At 38.2% G+C, this 20242-nt stretch overlaps 1 protein-coding gene across 2 annotated transcripts in view; it reads left to right on the top strand.

Moving 5' to 3' along the window:
* The window catches only part of sart3 (spliceosome associated factor 3, U4/U6 recycling protein), a 151332-nt gene that overhangs the window by 122027 nt on the left and 9063 nt on the right, over positions 1–20242 (top strand). For both annotated transcript variants that reach the window (XM_076270131.1, XM_076270130.1), the window contains exons 17-18: positions 2056–2208; positions 15909–16090. In XM_076270131.1, the coding sequence (XP_076126246.1) occupies positions 2056–2208; positions 15909–16090 (335 nt within the window). The remainder of the gene's footprint in view (positions 1–2055; positions 2209–15908; positions 16091–20242) is intronic.

Below are 20242 nucleotides of genomic sequence, written 5' to 3'. Positions count from 1 at the left end.
TGGGAAAGAAGACAGAAGAGCAGAGCAGAGCAGAGAGAGCCGAGAGGAAGAGAAGAGAAGAGAAGAGAGAGAAGACCAGCCTGGAGGACCAGAGCCTCCACTTTTATCATTCACTTGGGCCACCCCCGACTCATCAGAGCCTTTGTTGTCTGAGGTGGATGGGTGTGGCCCAGGTGGATATCATAACTTTATGCTACAGCTTAATTCTTAATCTACAATTATGAACAGATACATTCAATTGTACCAAAACCATAATCAGACTGTTGCCCACATTACAAGTATTAATTCAAGACCAAACATGAATGTATTATTCACAACACATATTTACAGAGCAATACTGTATGATAATGAGGTTGGCCTATCTCACCACAAGACATCAAGTAGGCCCAGGACTGAGTTATCTCTCAGTAGCCAGAACAAGGACCAAATGGTCACTTTAGGCATGAGCGGGTGTTGGGAATCTTTGGCCATGGCCAGCTAAGACAATACAGATCAAACGCAGGCATCCACACATGTAAATTGACTGCAAAAGGCATTCTTTAGAAATGCATAAGGTTTGGGCAAAAGACGGGCCTTACAGCTGTATCATCATTCCCTAACATATTCCTAGTTAAATATTAATATTCAGTATAAGTATAAGTATACTCTTTGGATCCCGTGAGGGAAATCCCAATTTGTGAATTAGTGAAACACACTCAACACACAGTGAACACAGTGAAGCACACACTAATCCCGACGCAGTGAGCTGCCTGCTACAGCAGCGCTCGGGGAGCAGTGAGGGGTTAGGTGCCTTGCTCAATGGCACTTCAGCCGTTCCTATTGGTCGGGGTTCGAACCAGCAACCATCCGGTTACAAGTCTGAAGCCCTAACCAGTAGCCTACGGCTGCCCCTAATCAATCACTTCATCAAGCCAATCTCCTGATGAAATTGTTTTCTGAGAGTCATGACTAAGTTAAATGCATCAAATCCTCACTTAGCCTCTTATTATTTATGACATGTAGGCTTTATAAAGGTTATGTTTCAGGCGATTACAAGCCCAAAGACAAGCATAAATTTCTCGCGGAGTAGGCCTACTCATCACAATATCACACAAATTCTTCACTCAACACATGGCAAACCGTATATCAGAATAAACAACAGACCTTACAGAATATGAAGTTATAAAGCATGTCTCTAAAATAAGCAGTCCCCGAGAAATCTGTTGAAATTGAAACAAATTGCTGCATGGTCTCCAACTTGGGCCGAAATTATAACGTATTCTAAAGTAGCCTAAACTATTTATGTCAGTACATAGATTTTTGTAAATTACTTAACCATAGAGTATCCCACCGTAATGGTTCTTATATTGCCAGATTTCAGACAATCCTACTTACACAGATATAAGTATATATTTCTACTGGCATGCTTCCTAGTTAGCCTGACGAGCCAGACCCACATTAAAATGTAGGGTCTGGGGACTCACCATTCGCAGATGTGTGAAACACTATTTGACTGAAATGGTAATCAGGTAATCAATAGTACATTACATTACATTTAGCAGACACTTCTTGACCAAAGTGACTTACATATGTCAGCTATATTACAAGGGATCACATTGTCCCCGGAGCAACTCGGGGTTAAGTGCCTTGCTCAAGGGCACAACGATGGAAGCCGGGAATTGAACCGACAACTTTCAGGCTACTGCACACTAGCCCAGCTCCTTAACCACTACACTACCACCACCCGACAATAGTAATCACCATTAAGATGTGTGAAACACTATTTGACTGAAATGGTAATCAGAAGTAATCTGTTATAAAAAAGACAAGACTTTTAGTCGACTAAAACTTGACTAACAAAAATTATATTTGAATGGCTAAATATGACAAAGACTAAAAAGGACATTTTGTCACAAGACTAAGACTAAATTAAAAATAGGTGACAAAATTAACACTATTCCCTAACCACTACACTACCACCACTTTTTTTATTAACCAAGCCTTGTAATGCAAAAATGGTCAGATAGACACACGTGGTCTCAATGGATTAACAATCATGTCTTTTGGCTCTGCAAGGTATTCAAGTACAGTCCATCATTGGAGAAACACAAGATCTTTATCTCCGGCCTGCCCTACACCTGCACTCAGCAGCAACTGGAGGAACTGTTCAAACCACATGGTACAATAAAAGCCACCCGTCTGGTCACCAACCGTTCTGGCAAACCCAAGGTATGACTGCAACTCTATTTTTGCTATGCTACTAAGCAATTTGACATGGTGAACTACTTTCTCAAGCGAAACATTCTCAAGCAAAACATTCGCATCATGCATTTAATTTCTTTCCATCCTGCCTGTATTAACGGTTCAGGCTGATGGTGACACACCAATTTAAAGGCCATGTTGCTGACCCTCGCCATCCCTGTATGACCACAATGTACCCATATTCTGATGGCTACTTCCAGCAGGATAACGCACCATGTCACAAAGCTTGAATCATCTCAATGATACACCATGCTCAAATGGCTTCCACAGTCACCAAATCTTGGTGCAGTCAGCGGAAACAAACAAATTGAGGGCACCAAACAAAAATTAAAAACTGGAGTACTGCAGGGAGGGGTTAGCCTCCCAAGCCCCTCTTGCTACTCTGAAATCACCGGTATTGAAGTAACACTAACTTACTCAACTTAGCATGAGAAAAGAAGATCTGGTTACAGTCCAAAATTACTTTAAAGGACAATTCCGGTGCAAAATGAACCTAGGGGTTAATAACACATGAGTACCGAGTTAGACCGTTCGCTGGCATTTGTTTTCATGCTAGTCAAATGTAACCAGTTGTATTGCAAACCGCTAATTAGTGTTTAACGCTAGCCTTCGGGGCACATGTACAGTAAAAAGAAATTGCTATTTCTATACCACTAACAAGGCCCAAAAAAGCACCACACTTACACAGTTACGCAGTTGTGTTGTGTACCAAGAGCAAAATCATGGCAAAAACAAGAAGTGAAGTTTATTTGATTGGTTCCACCATACCAGAATTAGTTGGATCAAATCTGCCATCTATTAGAATGGAAGATCACTGACGGATCTATCCAGACTGCAAAAAGTCAACACTGGCTGCTGAGTATCAGAAATGAGGGATTGTTGAAAACTTTGCTTTTTTTAGATTGTTGTCATTGTTGTCATGTCAGTGTTGCTCTGATTTCAATAAAATGTAGTTCATTTGCAGCAACTTTTAATATTACTTGCATATCACAATAACGCAGCACAGCTTAACATAGGCAATCTTCCACATGATTGAGCTACCTCTAAATATAATTTTTTTGTCAAAATGTTTGCATATTTAATAAAAATTAAAAAAATTAAAAAATTTGACTTGATAAGGACCACCGTAATATACAGCTGACTAAGAGTTTGTCAAAGTAACCTTAATGATCACAAAATGCTATGCATTCATAGGCTATTTGAGTTTCTTAAAGCTGAACTGTGCTTAAATTGTTCAATAGGCCTACATGATTTCCTAACAGGCCAAATAGAAAATAAATGTTAAAAATATCCTAGATATCTGTAAATATTAAAATCAGTTCTATGATTTACAGTTCATGTTTTTGTACTATTTCATACCGTGATGCAAGTCTGCTGCTGTGATTAGGCTAAATATAACTCATAATACATAATCTTTATGTAGCCTACTGTATAGTTAACTTTGGCCTTGGTGCCCTTTCTGCCCCCCACCAAATATGCTCAACTGAAGGCCAAGTGGCCTTGCCCCTAAAATTATGAAATTCCATGCCTGAAAGTATGTATTAGTAATACAGTGGGAATTAGTAGAAATGTGAATATTTGGTTAGCATGTTGATTTACGGTGTGTGCCCCTAAATCTAGTTGCACCCGTAATATTTTCAGTTGGGGGCTCCTAGTGAAAAAAGTTAGTCTGTAGCTCTGGAGCCGTATTCACAAAGCCTTTTATCTTACCACTCGGAGTACTCCTAAATCACACTGAAAGATTTTAGCTAGGAGTTTTCTCTTAAGATTTATTCACAAAGCCTTTCAGACCTACTCTTAGTAAGGAAAAATTAATAAAGAATAATAGCCTAGTAGCCTAATGAAACATTAATGCAGTATCTTTGCAACATTATTAAATTAATCTGTCACCATAACTATGTCTACGTTTGCAAAGAGGAGAATATTTTAATTTGATTCACAATGAAACGTTACATTTAATTTACATGTTGACAATGAGTAGTTTTGGTTGTTGTTGGTGGCATTATTGCATCCCTTTTATGCCTACAATGTAAAATTGTTCCCTCGTGATTGGAAGACTACGCATTTCAAAACATCGCGACGTGAAATGCCACAAAAAGCGGTTTGTGAATAGTAGGGATGGGCATTCGATTAAATTTTCTTCGTCGATCGTCGGGAGAATTAACGATCGACTATTGATTAATCATTATTATTTTTATAAAGAATAATGTTAAACAATAAGTTAACCAAAAACATAATAATACTTAGATCTGGTTTTGTCAAAATGTAACTGAAAACTATCCAAGGTATGGAGTCGAGAATGGAGAGGGTGAGAGAGATTAGCCTTCATAACAATTAATTAGGCTACTTAACAAACTAAGCCTAAAAAAAATAACTAGTAGGTTAACTCACATACAACTTCAGGATCACTTTACTTATTTTTGTTGAGAAAGATAAGCATGTTGACATGATCTGGGGTCAGACGCGACCGCAACCTGGTGACCGTCAGTCCAGCCGCTGAAAACACCCGCTCTGAGGGGACGGACATGGCCGGGATGCACAGGTACCTCCGCGCTAACTTGGCCAGCTCGGGGAACCTTATTCCGTTCACTTTCCACCAGTCTGTCGGGGCGCAATCCAGGGGTGGGGGAGTCTCCCTCAGAAAGTTATCTAGTTCTGCTTTGATGCCAGCCTCACATTGAGTGGTATAGTGCTCCCCAAGGAGTTGTGCCATAGCAGAGGACTGGGAGGCCGCGACTTCAGTGTTTGCGCTCCCCTCGTCAGTGTCAGAAAATGCAGCCTCGTCTCCCCCAGCCTGTGGGATAGCCGCCCTACCGATCTCCACTGTGTCTCCCAGTTCAATTAGTTTCGCATTAGCAGCCAGTCTCTGTGTTGGTGTAAGAAAGCCCAGGTGCTTGTGACGAGGGTCCAGCATTGATGAGATCATGGGGACGAATGACACAAACTCATCAGACTGAACCTGTATATATGGGGGAATCAATAATCAGACAAAATGCTGTATCTAAATAGGTAACACAACGCAGATAATAAGCAACTATGCATGTAATTAGGTATATCATGTAAACTAAGATAAAACATTTAGCTTACATTCATTCGCTTGATGAGGGAGGAACACACTTTTGTCTTGAATTCGATGAGTCTGGGCCCGTCTCCTTCACTGGATAGGATGTGGATATTGATGAGGCCGAAGGTGATGGGATAAGTGTTCGAGATGGAGACGTCTTTCTCTGCAGACATAACGGTTGTGGCACATTTAAGTGCTGATAGCACAGGCTGTGTGTCCTCCATGAGCTGCCAGTACTCATCCTTTAACTCCAGGATCCTGGCATCTTGAAGCTTGGTCACGGTTCGGTCCGACAGCACAGCAGCAACAGCCCACCGCTGCTCCACCAGCCGATCAAACATCTCACACACAGAGTTCCACCGTGTTTTACACAACTGGATAAGCCGGTGAGTTGCGAGGCCCATTTGCTCCTGTTTCTTTTGGAGCGCTTTGGTTGCTGCGGTGCTGTGATTAAAGTGGCTAACGAGTTTACTAGCCGCTGATATTACCCGATATAGATACAGTGCAAATCCATCATTTATGGCCAACTGGAGGGTGTGTGCAAAGCAGGCAACGGAAATCCAGAGCACTCTGGTGGGACTGTTGGCAGCAACAATATTGGCCGCGTTGTCATGAACGCATGCATTAACTTGGTCTTCAAGTCCCCACTGCTCAACAGCTCCTTTCAATTTCTCAGCGAGGTGGTCAGCTGTATGCCGGCCTGGCAGACTTTCTGTGAGCAGGACTGCTGAGTTCATTTGCCAGTCATCACTGATGTAATGGCAAGTGATGGTGATGTAGCTCTCAGCTGTTAAAGAGCAACTCTCTCAGCTGTGCTCAATTCTTTTAACAGCTCCTGCTTCCGTTCTTCGTAGTGAGTTTCTACTAGTCTGGTGATGGTTCGTCGTGACGGAATGTGATATGCTGGTTCCAATAAATTTATCAGGTCTCGAAAACCTTGACCCTCAACAATACTTAAGGGCAGCATATCCATTTCAATTAACTTGCAGATCCCTTTTGTAATTTTCTCTGCTCGTTGTGCATCGCAGCTCCTGCATGAAAACGCAGAGGTGATGCTAGGATGAGACGCACCGTCACCGACATTGACCAGGGTCGGATGCACTTTGTGCTGTACTTATACACAGCATCGCAGTGTTTGCAGTGAACTAATTCATTTTTTTAAATCAAAATGGTCCCACGCCACACTACGCCGTGACCTCTTCATGATTAGGCCTACTTTTGAAATCGAAACGGAAACTCACAGGTAACTAGTATTGCGTCAACTATTGCCCCCTGTGGTAAAATGTTTAATTGCTGCCACACAGTGAAATTAATTCCATTGCTTGAAGACTCACACCCCGCAACGCAACCTGCATTAGTTTAATCGACAACAAATTAACGTCATCGACGAAATTCTTAATGATCAATTGTCGATCGTCGATTAATCATGCCCATCCCTAGTGAATAGGTCTTAGTGAGTTAGGAGTCCTTTCGACTTCTTTTAAGCTGTCCCAGACTTAGATGCTACTTTTAGGTCTAAAATGCTTCTTGAATTACAACCCCAAAACAGAAAAAGTTGGGACGTTGTGTAAAATGCAAATAAAAACAGAATGTCATAATATACAAGTCTCGTAAACCCATATTTAGCAGCAAAAAGGACATAGACAACATATCATATGTTGAAAATGAAAATTTGGACTATTTCATGGAAAGTATATGTTAATGTTGAATTTGATGCCAGCAACATGTTTCAAAAAAAGTTGGGACGGGAGGTTGTGTACCACTGTGCTGCTTCATCTCTTCATTTAACACAATTCTGTAAATGTTTAGGAACTGAGGAGACCATTTGCTACAGTTTTGATAATGAAATGTTGTCCCATTACTCACCGATATAGGATTTCAGTTGCTCAACAGTATGGGGTATTCTTAGTCATGCTTTTCATTCCATTATGCACCTAATTTGATAAATCTGGGCTGCAGACAGGCCACCTTAGCACCTGGACTCTTCCTCTATGGAGAAATACTATTTAAATATGTGCAGAATTCATTTTGGCATTGTTTTCCTGAAATATTCAAGGTCGTCCCTGGAAAAGACATTGCCTGGATCGCAGTATATGTTGCTCAAAACTTGTATACATCATTCAGAATTGATTGTGCTTTGCCAAATGTGCAAGATGCCCATGCTGTAGGCATTAATGCTCCTCAACACCGGCATAGATGTTGGGTTTTGAACTGAGCACTAAAACACTTGGATAGGCCCTCTCCTATTTAGCCCAGACCGAGTGCATGATTTCCAAAAGGAATGGCAAACTTTGATTGGTCTAACCATAGGACCTTTTTCCACGTTACCTCAGTCCATTTTAAACAAGCACAGGCCCAGATAAGAGGGTGGTATTTTCTTTATTATGTCTCAATACAATTTTAGCTGTTACAATTTTGGCTGCAGTTTTTGAATTGAGTATCAAACTGGGCACATAAACAATGGTTATCAGAGGTTTTCCTGAGCCCACTTCTAAGAGACCCTGCATTTCTGGGATGCTCTTTTTCATACCCAATCATGTTGCCAGTTACCCTAATTAGTTGTGAAACATTGCTCCTTTTGTTTTCTTTATCATTAAACAACTTTTCTAGCATTTTGTTACCCCCGTCCCAACTTTTTTTGAAACATGTTGCTGGTATCAAATTCAAAATTAATATATATTTTCCATGAAATAGTCAAATGCTTGAATTTCCCCTTGGGGATCAATAAAGTATCTATCTATCTATCTATCTATCTATCTATCTATCTATCTATCTATCTATCTCTATATATCTATCTAAATGTGTCATTTTCAACATTTGGTATGTTGTCTGTGTCCTTTTTGCAACTAAATATGAAATAAGAGATTTGCAGATTATTACATTCTGTTTTTATTCACATTTTACACAACGTCCCAACTTCTGTTTTGGGGTTGTACTTTTAGTGAAAAAAATTAGGAGGCCTAAAGTTAGGTGTGACACGCCCATTATTCGCCAGTTAGAAGCTACTTTTAGCCTTAAAATTATTTGTGAATACGGCCCCTGGTTTAGGAACGGTTTCAAAATAAAAAGTGGTTTCAAAATAAGTCCCTCCCGAAACAGAATAGGAGAAGGCCAAAAAAGTAAACAAGATTAGAAATGCATTAATAGTAATATCATAAAAAAGTAGAGCCCGACCGATAAAGGATTTTGAAGGCCGATACCGATACAAATATTTGTTGATTTAAAAATCCGATATTCCGATATATCGGCCAATATATATATTTTTTTTTTTTCAGAAACGCGCAACAAAACATTAACATATTTCCCTAACATTAGTTATTTGTAGTTATTTATGAGTACTGACTAAAATAATATGATAATGCATTTCAAAAACAAACTTTTTATTTTATTTTAATTTTATTTTTAAATAATATTGTCACAGAGGAACATCAAAATATATTAAAGTTCTGATAAATAAAATGTATAAAAATAGAAACTTAAGATATGAAACTTAGTCTTTTGAACAAAAACATAATAACAACAACAACAACCAAATCAAAGTTACCAGTATTAAAAGACTTAGTAAGCTTCATAAATATAACTTTGAACTAAGACTTAATAATTACAAAAAATAATGATTACATTATTACTATCATCATCATTTGTATTATCATTAAACAAGATGGTTACTCTTAAATGTTTGAGTGTGCGTGTGTAATAATTAGTCCCTATTGCCTTATAAGCTACCTTATAATTACAATGTCAGCTTGCTTATCCCTTTACCTGCACTTTTAAAATTATTTCCATCAAGCTACATCAAACCATTTTCAATCATCAGTTGCTGCCTGCCTTCTAAAACCTACTATTTAGTGATCTAAATCCAGTAACTCGTTAATGCTGCGGCTGAACGACAGTCTGAAATGCACACTTGGCGTCATTGGATTTCACACATGTGTAAAAGAAAAGCTAACTTTTATGCACAAGCTACGTTTGATACTTTTTCTCTATGTCTAAATGTTCACTCCTCGCACGTCTAACTTACATTTTACAATGCAGGGACTGTAACTACAGATATACTAGTTATAAATCATTAGGCCTACTTTATTTAGGCAGAATAAGTTCGTTGTGGTTTCCAAGCTCATTAATGTTAACGTTAGCGGTCTTCCACTGACATTCATGGCATTAGCTAGCTTTGTGGTTAGCTAGTCTATGATGAGCCCTAATTTAGCAAGGGATAACGTCATACTGCAAATTGTAAAACATACGCTTTCAAAATAACAGGCCGGGGAGAGATGATACGTCTCACTGCTATAACTGTCACGCTATTAAAGAAATACGTCTTCAGTCACATTGTCAAAAGTTAAAAGGACAGACACAGTCAACTACACTGTAACAACGTAACGTAATTACTAGCTAATTCCTCTTCACTCTCGGCTTGTTTAACAGCAGCAAAACTGGACATTGTTTTCACGAATTTTGTCATGCTTATTTGAGTTAAGAGAACTGATGGGGATGTTCTTTTAATTGTTATTTCAAGCAATGTATGTCTCGTGACCAAATCACCATGAACACACTTCACTGATGATCTCATTCGTGGATAACTGGTTCTCTCTCTGCCCGACTCTGGCTGGATCAGCAGGTTGCAGGATGTGTGGCGGGTTATACACGAGTTTTGCCAGCAGGGACGGTGTAGAGTGCCCTCTGGTGGACAAACTATACAACGCCAACACTCATGACATGGTTGAAGGGTGTTTAAAATATTCATTTATCGGCCATTATATATGCCGATACCGATAGTTTGGAAAATGCCTAATATCGGCCGATAATATCGGCCCGCCGATAAATCAGTCGGGCTCTATAAAAAAGAACGAAAATCAGATCGAATCGTAACTTTAAAATAGAAAATTAAATCAAATTGAAGATTTGGAGAATCGTGATGCCCCTAATAAACATAAACAAAAACAACATCATGAAAAATATCTGACTGATGTGATAGAATGGAGATTTGCCTCATGGATGTGTAGCCGATAAATGTGCAGCAACTGCATGATGCTATCATGTCAATATGGACCAAAAGCTCTGACATTTTTTATCAGCACCTTGTTGAATATATGGGCAATTCCATGCAAAGGTCATGCCTACCTTGGAAAAAAAACGTTGTGCGTACGCAAATAGAACTGTTGTTAAAATCTTCATTTAGGTCTATATTTTATTGTTTTGTAATTGATCTGATTGATTTTGATGGAGAATTACACTCTTCTTACATCATAAATATGGTGTGCAACCATACAGAAACAACATTTTTCACATGGTAATATTATACATATTTAAAAAGTGGATAAATGGACCCAAGGTTCAATCAAATTGTGTCATTTGACAAATTCCATATTGACAAGGGAATGGTAGAGCAATGTCTATGCTCAGCTTGCCTTTAAGAGCACAACTCCTTACATTTGTAAGGCTTTTGTTTTTAAGTCAGCAAGTTCAACGTTTTATAGGAAAAGTTTATGCTACACATACAGTGTTGATGCGACAATGTCAAAAAAGTGTCTGTGCAAAGCTGATTTATATCAATGTAAAGTGTGATGACCAAATTGTGCCCCTTTCTTACTTTTAAAACCTTTAATGGTGCGTTATGGATGTGACGTTATGGATGTTACATAATGTGAATTTACAAGACGGAGACTTTATTATACCTCAAAGCCGATAAAACGTCTGGTGGCATGTCAGTTTTAACGCATTTCACCTTAGTGTTTACAATTGACATTTCAAAGATTATTAGGTTGATCAAAACCATAGGGAGGCCTTGCCTAACCATTAGCAAAACAAACATAATATTAAAATACCTCCAGTGATTAGCCTAGCCATAGCCTATTTTCAAGTGGCCTAATAATACAAATCTGAGCGATTATCTTCCTGTAACTTTCATACTCTTGTTGTACAGTAACTGGATTATCGTGTTAGCTGGTGAAGATGGCTGACTTTGCAGCTGGAGTTAACATAGCAACCTCCTTCTGTTGCAGATCTGTTCAGCCTGCCGTTCACATCTGTTTAACACAGTTTAATTTTAAATGTGACGCGATATGCCAGCATTTGAAGTGTCAGGTCCTCTGTAGCTAATACCCACAGAGTAACATGAGTAACGGCAGCAATAAACTAGATGTACCGCATAGCGGTACAAAATATGACCGCATCTCAGTCCTGCATATTCTCTTCGCAAAAATAAATCACGCTTGTCAATTTGTCTCCATCTCCTACTCCTGCAACTCATGTGCATGTAAATGAGTGTGTGCATATGTGAGTTTGCTTTTGTTTATAAGAGTGTGTGTGAGTGTGTGTGTGTGTTTGCATGCGCACATGCGTATGCGTGCCTGTGTGTGTGTGTTTATGTGTCTGCATTCATGTGGGTGGGTGTTTGTGCATGTGTGTGTGTGTGTGTGCTTGCCTGTCTGTATGTGTTTATGTGTGTGTGTGTGCTTGCCAGTCTGTATGTGTGCGACTGTGTGTGCGTGCATGTGTGTGTGCATGTGCGTGCGTGCACGTGCATGTACTTTATGTGTGCAAATCACAAATGAGTGGGTATGGGTTAGGTTGATGCGGGCTCTTGAGACTAACATACCATAAATATTTTGTCATCTTGGGTGCAACGGTTCAGGTAGGGCTAGTTATTTAGAGGAGTGGCCACCAAGTTTCATGTTCCCTGGTGTTTTAGTAACCCGGGAATCACTGACCAAAATTGATGACGGTAAAAGAAAAAAATACATTTCTTTTTTATATTTTAAATGACTTGTTGTCCTGATTCCTCCTGTGGATCTTAGTGGGCACTGAGGAAGCAATAATTTAATCGCTAGTTTTTCATGATTACTATTTCAATTGTTTCATATCAAAATTCACTACTTAATTATGTGTTTTATGTAGTTTGTCGAGGACTGGTTCAGACACGTCACATCCATAACGTGAAACAGTCACATCCATAACGCCAGTTTTTCCTACATAATGCATTACGAAAATGACGCATAGTTTCAAAAACACACTTTTTGTGTTCATTCAAGTCTCCTTCATGCTACATATATCATAGTTTCGGCAGTTTCCTTAAAAATTCACAGAGTTTGTAGAAAACCTGTAATCTCTCACAAAAGTGTGTCCATTTCATGTCACATCCATAACGCTGATAAAATGCCTTGTATTCTTAGGATGAAATTGATTATATGAAATTTGAGGATTTCTCAGTATTCAGAGGACAGAGGTTACATTAAAAGTTATGCAAATTAATTCACTGATACTAATTTTGCCCCCACTCTAAGGCATTTTGTTTACCAATATGAGTCCAATTGTCACATCCATAACGCTGGAACTGCCCATATGCCACCAAATAAGTGATGCACCTATATATCGGCAGGCTATCGTATCGGCCGATATGGGCCTTTTTTGCTGCCATCGGCCATATGCGAAACAGTCTATATTAGTGGCCGATATTTTCAAATATGCTGGCCACGACTAAATCGCTGATAAGCGTCGCCAACCTATTCTAAGAGTGCAGATCTGAAAACTTTCCATAAGAGAGTAGCAGAGGGATATGCCAGATTAAAGTTATTTTCTTCTCTCTAAAATGCTCACTAAAATCATTACTAAACATTGCAAGACACTTGTCTCTTCTATGATCCCAGAAAGATTTTCTTCAACTTGTTAGTTTTTTGAACATTTATTTTATCTAATGACATAGAAAACATAATGAATTGCATCAACATATCCTTATGCACTATGCCCAACTTTTATTCACCTATTTTTTATTCACCAACCTAAAACCGTGAGACTGAAGGCTAATATCTCATGTATTTCTTAAAGTGACAGACACTCAATTACACCTACATATCACCAATGTACACTCAATTAGACCTACACACCACATTAAAGATATGCCTAAGTGTAATAGTTCAAAAATCAATATGAAGTATTCAAATTGCTAAATATGTTTAGCTACTAGTAATTATGCAGATTATAAAATACTATACATTATTAACTAAATACACTTTATATGAATTTCAAAATGTATGAAATAGAAACATATGACAAAAGCCATCATTTTCTGTGTGTGTTTGTGTGTGTATGTGGAGAGAGTCAAGCAGAATCTAGGATGGCCACTGGTGTGAATGATCACACTACTGTATATTCAATATTACTGATTTAATAATAAGTTTAAGCCCTGCTCTCTCTTCTAATTTTCTTGTTCGGAAAAATTGAATACGTTTTTGCCAGCAACGGTGTATCAAAACATGTCAATAAAAATATTGGTATCTTTATCGGCCAAAGTGAAATTTTATATATCTGTATCGGCCCAGAATTTCATTATCGGTGCATTACTACACCAAATACTTTCCAACCCAGTACTAGCAATTTCAATTTAATTTCACTTATAGAGCGCCAAAACATTACACATGTCTCATGGCGCTTTACAGAGTGTTAAACATTCAGAGAGAGCCCATGAGTAGATCCACGACTCAAGGGCTAGACTCATCTGCCTAGGGTCAGTTACAGGGCAGTAAGGTCTGTATACATGATAATGAACAGGTTAGTTGGGTGAGTCACAGAAAGTATCAGAAAGTTCAAATAGTCAAGTGTAGGGAATGTATTGTCCATAGGATTAGGAATTATCATAGGGCAGTAGTGGGTCGAATTCAAGTAATGACATTCCATATAAAAGCATCATAAAAACTCTAACCTATCCTAAGTCTAATGACCCTGTGCTTCACTGTCTGAAATTTCTTGATAGTTACTGTAACTTTATATTTGCAACCAGACCCTTACAAGGTGGCATTCCACAAATACACCTCTTTGGTGTAGGTCTGTGCTCTACTAAGTGTATTCTAGTAGCCTAATAAAAATAAATAACTGAAAAACATGCACATGCTGTCAGCAAAGGCAGGGTGAATTGTTGATCACATAGACATCTCCCATGTGTCCATCCACTTCACAAACACAGTAGAGTCCTGTCTGTCTGACCACCGTATCGTGCCACAAATGTAGCATTGCAGTTGGTAAAGCTACGACATGGCAATATCGTGCGTAAAAACATCCTTAAATGTGTTCTCCCTTAATGTTATTGCAGTGGTTGCAGACACCACATCTGTAGGTGCCTGTCGGTTTGGTTTTGACCAAACAATTTGGTCTATTCACGGTAGTTAACAACTTCAAACTTTTTTTTAAGGGCAAAATTATGTTAATTGGTGGCGTTTTGAGCAAGACTGTTTATTTGCACCATCACTGAATGGGATTACAGTGATGCTAACGGCAAGGTGCCACGTCGCTATTTTATACCACTAACAATGCTCAAAATATAATTACACTTCTGTGGTAGTTTGGTGAGTGTTTCTACAGACAAACCAAAGTATTGTAAACTTTGACAGTGTAGAGAGAGGTTATGACAAGATCTGTATCTGTAGGAAGACAATTCCATGGCTCCCTGGTCCGGTATCGTCAAATCAGCTGGCACGTTCGATCTTGCAGAGCAGCCTCGATCTGGTTGAATCTTTCAATACAAACATGCCTTACATCACATAGATCTTCGTTTCTCGAGGTCACAGAGTACTAAAAAAAAAAAACACTACTACCTAGCTCAAGTTGCAACAACCAATAGCTATAACAGCCAGGCAACTACAGTGCTGCACTCTACAATCTTTAAAATCATGTTTTCCTTTAAATAATCCTCTCCTCTCTCCTCTCAACAATTTTCGGCCAAAAATATTATTGTCATACCCACCATTGATGGCCTATGGATTGAAACAAACTCAGCAGTTGGAAATAAAATATTTTTGTGCTCAAGTGACTTTGAAACCAGAGTACTTACCATTTGGAATTTTGCAGAAGTTTAGTCCATGAGGGAAGGTTTAGATGGGTTAGTTGTCTTATTTAAAAGCTATAAGCCCAAACAGTTGGCCTAAATAGCCTAAAGATCGCCAATTGTATGAAATGAAATCCAAACCCATTTTTCCTCTTGTTGCAATAGGATGCTACACTGTAGCCAACTTAAGTGTTAGATCCAACTTCTTACTTTTACCATCCCCGTTCTATCATTCAGTGCAGTTTCCTAGACTGTGTCTATCTATCTATGTATTTTACAATATTCTATTGTTTGAATGTTAGTCTGCAGTTCTGGCTAAAGGTTGTTCATATTATATCCCTTCCTTCCTAAGAAGGGAGACAGGTCTATAGTTCTTCACATCAACTGAATTGAGTGTACTGTACCTTTCAACTTAATTGAGTGTACTTTGTTTTATTGATGCCCATTTCCTAACATGCTGGTATACTACTTCCACAGGTGTAATCAGCAATGAAATTCTTTCTTGCAAGGTTTTAAATGCATTTGTTTACTCAAATCCAAAGAAAATACACGTTCCTGGGTTTTTGATGATTTGGAAACGGACGTTTATGGTCTCTTTTCCAGACCAACCTGCAAAGCAAATTCAGATTTGCTTACAGTTTTGCCTGGTCCACCCAGGCTAGGTTTAAATAGAACTGTAGTAAAGTACAACTAACCTACCCAAATGCTAGCTGATGCACAAATTATAGTGCAAAGCATACAGTTTCTGAAAACAATGATTAATTTTTTTTTTTGTTTTATATGCAGGGTCTGGCATATGTGGAGTTTGCTAATGAGGCCCAGGCCTCACAGGCTGTTCTCAAGATGGATGGAATGGATGTTCAAAATTATACCATCTCCGTTGCCATCAGTAATCCACCTGGAAGAAAAATGGAGACCACCTCTGGAAAACAATACAAATCTATGCCACCGCAGCAGACACATGGAGCGTAAGTCTGAATTCAATACAGTCGGGGTGGGTGGGGGAGGGACGGGGGGAGTGGTAAAATTGACCAAGCAAATTGAAATTTATTTAATAGGTGATACATTTTTCTAAATAGATTGTTTGTCAAATCTTGAAGGTTCCTTGTGGCTCTCTTGTAAATCTTCAGTTCCTTCTACAGATATTCTGTTTGGTGATTGACTAGCATTATAGAGAGTAGTGTCAACATGACTTTGAGAAGGGATATCTCTCAATGGTATTTAAAAAATATTTTAAAAATATTTTATTTAATCTATGTATTTGTGTTTTTTGCCAATCATTTATTTAAAAATAATAGATACATATTTTGATGTCTTTTGTTCATGTTTGTGTATATAGTTGGTTAAAGGGTCAGTAACAGATAAGGGTTGGTAAGATGAGAAAATTAAAAATATGTTTAAACCTTTAAAACAAAACATGCCTGAGGTTTGCTAAAATGTATACTTTGTATTTCTGTTGTATTCATATTATTTAATAACGTGTATACTGTTTTTTAACAAAAGATAGAACTAACAGCCTGTTAAATTGTTAAATGGTGTAACCACAAAAATTACAAATATCTAATATTTCACACCTCCTAGAGTTCATGCAATTGCTCTCATGAAATTATTAGTTTACATTTAAATTATATGGGTTTTTCATTGTACTGAGCAAGACCATATGCTGTAAACATCTTGTTTTATGTCTATTCTTTGACCATTTGAGTAAAAATGGTTTAAACAACCATTATTATAGTGAAGTAAAGTGAAAAAGTGAAAATACGTATCGGTATCCGTCTTTAACGTGTAAGATACGGCTACATCGATATGTGAAGCCCCGTATCGGAATAAAACTGAAATGAACCGGTCGTTATATCGATGTACTTGTTACGAATCGGTTCACAATCTTTTCTGCTCGCTCAGACTCTCATTTACGTTGCAAGCAGCGCGTTCATCCCACTTCGTGTTTTGAAACTACACGTGGCACGGATTTGTGGGTAATGCAGTTCGTTTTGGGCTACATTCATTGCCCAAAGTTGTCAAAGGACTTCATTACCCATACATCTACTGCACCTTAAGCACGTGACAACTCGCACTCGGTCGTTTGTTTGACAGTTTTTATTACTCTTTTGTTTTTCAAAATCCAGCGCGAAATTAAACACTTACTATAGCAACGATAGTCTGTAGAGTAGCCTTACGTTTGATGAAGGGATTTCCTTAATGTTAAAGAATAATTTGGCCCTTGCTGCTAAAACGATGCACAAATTATTATTATTTTGTTCATATTCACTCAGACTTGGAACAAAATAGGCCCAGTTCATAGGCCTATTTTATTCTTGTAGGCTATATGAGAAAAGGCCAAGATTGTCTTAAGCAGTTTTATTTTATTTCGGAATTGTCTTACCTCAACAATAGGCTATAGCTCCTTGAAAACAATCAGATATAACTCTATAAAATCTATAAAGTCTGTAAAAATGTATTTTTATGTTGTATTTGGCTGCTGTGTTTGACTGAAATGTAGACTATTCTTTTTTTCATTTTAATACAGCATATGATAAAAACCTCAGTTTAGATAATCATATTCACACATTTGTTTTTGCCTAATTGACATGACCATGATAATTGATAATATAAAATGAATGTGCACCTTAAGCAAATGATAAAAAATCTTTCAGAATGCTTTCCATTCTTCAACTGCATCGAACTGCATCGAATCGTACTGAATCGTTTTTTATGAACATGTATCTTTTCTTGTATCGAATCGTGCCCATGTATCTAGATGTGAATCGTATCGTCTTTAACATGAGAGATTCACACCCCTAATTATTAGTCTTTTAGACAAAATACTGGTTACACCAATTGACATAAATCGGTTACACCAATTGACCATAAAACGTTTATAGCAATAGGACAAGAAATTGACACAGAAAATAGGCATCAAGGTAAACTGAATTGGATATTTTGATATGTATTCATGTCATTCATCATATTCCATATCAAATATCATTTCATAACATCAATGAAGAAACTTGTGTTCTTTTTGATTTCAGTTCAGTTCTCATACAATTTCAGTCTATACCCATTATTTTCAAAGAGAGTGAGATAAAGGGCCCTATTTTCGCGATGCAAAACCTGGCGCAAAGCGTATTATTATTCTGATGCAAAGTCTTTTCCTATCTTACACTTCACTTTTATTAAATAATGCGCCCAGGGGTGTGGCAATTACCGACATAAGGTGTGGTCTGGCACATGATCTAAAAATCGCTATCTTACACCATATAAAAAGCATTACGCCACTGACCAAGAAAAGCCTGGTATATACCCAGATAGCAAAGGGGCGTTGAGGGGCGTTGAATCCACGTTTGTTTGAAGCGGCGGAGGTTGATTCAACGTGGATTCAACGGCCCTTTGCTATCTGGGTAGCGAAAGGCGCATATGAAACACAGCTGAAGACGCACTGTCACGAGATGTAAGCAGCAAATTCCTTAGCAGAATACATGTCCTTAGGTTATTTATTCAGTCATTCGAACATTATAGGGGGAAGTTTTGCTTTTTTCAGACTATGTTTTTGCTGGTAACCCATTGTCAGTCAATAGTAAAGGTAATTAACTGTGTAACTGTTTTGTCATTGACTATGACACCACGGTGAAGTTAGTTTCACTTTGCATATGAGTTCAATTAATAGACAAGTGCAGATGTGTGTAGCCTATACTCTGCTAGGTTTTAGTAAAGAATGGCTTAGTGGAATACCTGTTCCATAAGGTCTTGCGTACAAGCAGATTCCTTCAAATACACCGCTGACTATCAAAATACTGATGCGCTGTTTGAAGTTGCCCTGCTTGCTGTTAAAGGGAATGACACATGTCCTCCTCATTGGTTTAAAGCAGGGGTATTCAATTAATCTTCAGCGAGGTCCAGTTACGGAAAATGTCCTCAAGCAAAGGTGCATCATAATGTTTAACGTGCGTGTTTAGGCTATGTATATGTATGTATAATATTAGGATGGATGGATGGAGCCTAGTTGTAGATAGATAGATAGATAGATAGATAGATAGATAGATAGATAGATACTTTATTGATCCCCAAGGGGAAATTCAAGAAATAGAAGATTGTAGGCCTAGGCCTAATGTTTAATGTGAAATAAAATAAGTAGCCTAAAAGGCAACATTCGAAATGAGGAGAAATAAGGCAAGATAAGAGTAGACTAATTGGGGAGAAAAACTGAGTAGCCTTGGCTATTTTTAAGATCTTAACGTTAACTTAAAATAAAATTTGAGCTGAGACAAGGATGGATATTCCACAGCTGGTTCCTTGAACCCATTAATCAGCAAGTTTAATTTAATTTTTTTCGTTTTTTTTATGTTGACCCGAAATCCTGGAAACCCAGGAATATCACGTTGTTGGGCAGTGAATGCATGTAGGCTTAACTAGATTGTGGTGGATCAATCATTATCAATGTGATTGATAATGACTGACTGACTTATTTTGTTACATGCTTCAAATGTAAAGCACTTTGAGCTGCATTCTGTGTATGAAAGGTGCTATACAAATAAAGCTTATTATTATTATTATTATTATTATTATTATTATTATCATATTGTCTTCCTAAATCGTAAAATATTCTGTGGTCTCAGTTCACTGTTGAATGGGCCTAGCCTACCCTATGCTTGCTCAAAATATATGCTTTGTCTAGTAGAGGTGCTTCAAATTGGCGCTTAAAATCGCCTGTCTCAGAATATATAGAAGAGGTCCAGTCCAGGGCAATTCCGCGCAAAACTGTCACATCCATATTTAGTTGGCGTTACGGACGTGACAGTTTTGCGTGGTATTGCCCCCGTATCGTTATATAAAGCTCTGTTCTCGCTGTCTAGCTTTCTCTTCTTTGAGCAATCGATGATTTGAAAAAAACTTAGGCTACTTATCGTTAACTTAGATATCTGATTGTTTCTCGTCCCGTCTCCTCTCCTCGCTCGTTTCAGGCTATCAGTCTCTTCTCCATAGTATACTAGGCTACTTTACTCACTGACTCGACTTTATCAGAATTCACAGATTTCACTGGCTGAGTAGCAGCAAGCGAAATGATGGTTCCTGAAGCTCCTGAAGTAAATGCTGTTATCCTAACCAACGAAACATTTAGCGCA

The sequence above is a fragment of the Alosa pseudoharengus genome, unplaced genomic scaffold, assembly GCF_046254945.1.
Source record: "Alosa pseudoharengus isolate Yale_2024_CS ecotype anadromous, Long Island Sound unplaced genomic scaffold, YU_APseudo_1.1 YU_APseudo_1.1_scf_6, whole genome shotgun sequence".
NCBI lineage: Eukaryota > Metazoa > Chordata > Actinopteri > Clupeiformes > Clupeidae > Alosa > Alosa pseudoharengus.
The sequence above is the reverse complement of the archived record's forward strand: the minus strand, read 5'-3'. Positions and strand labels throughout refer to the sequence as shown.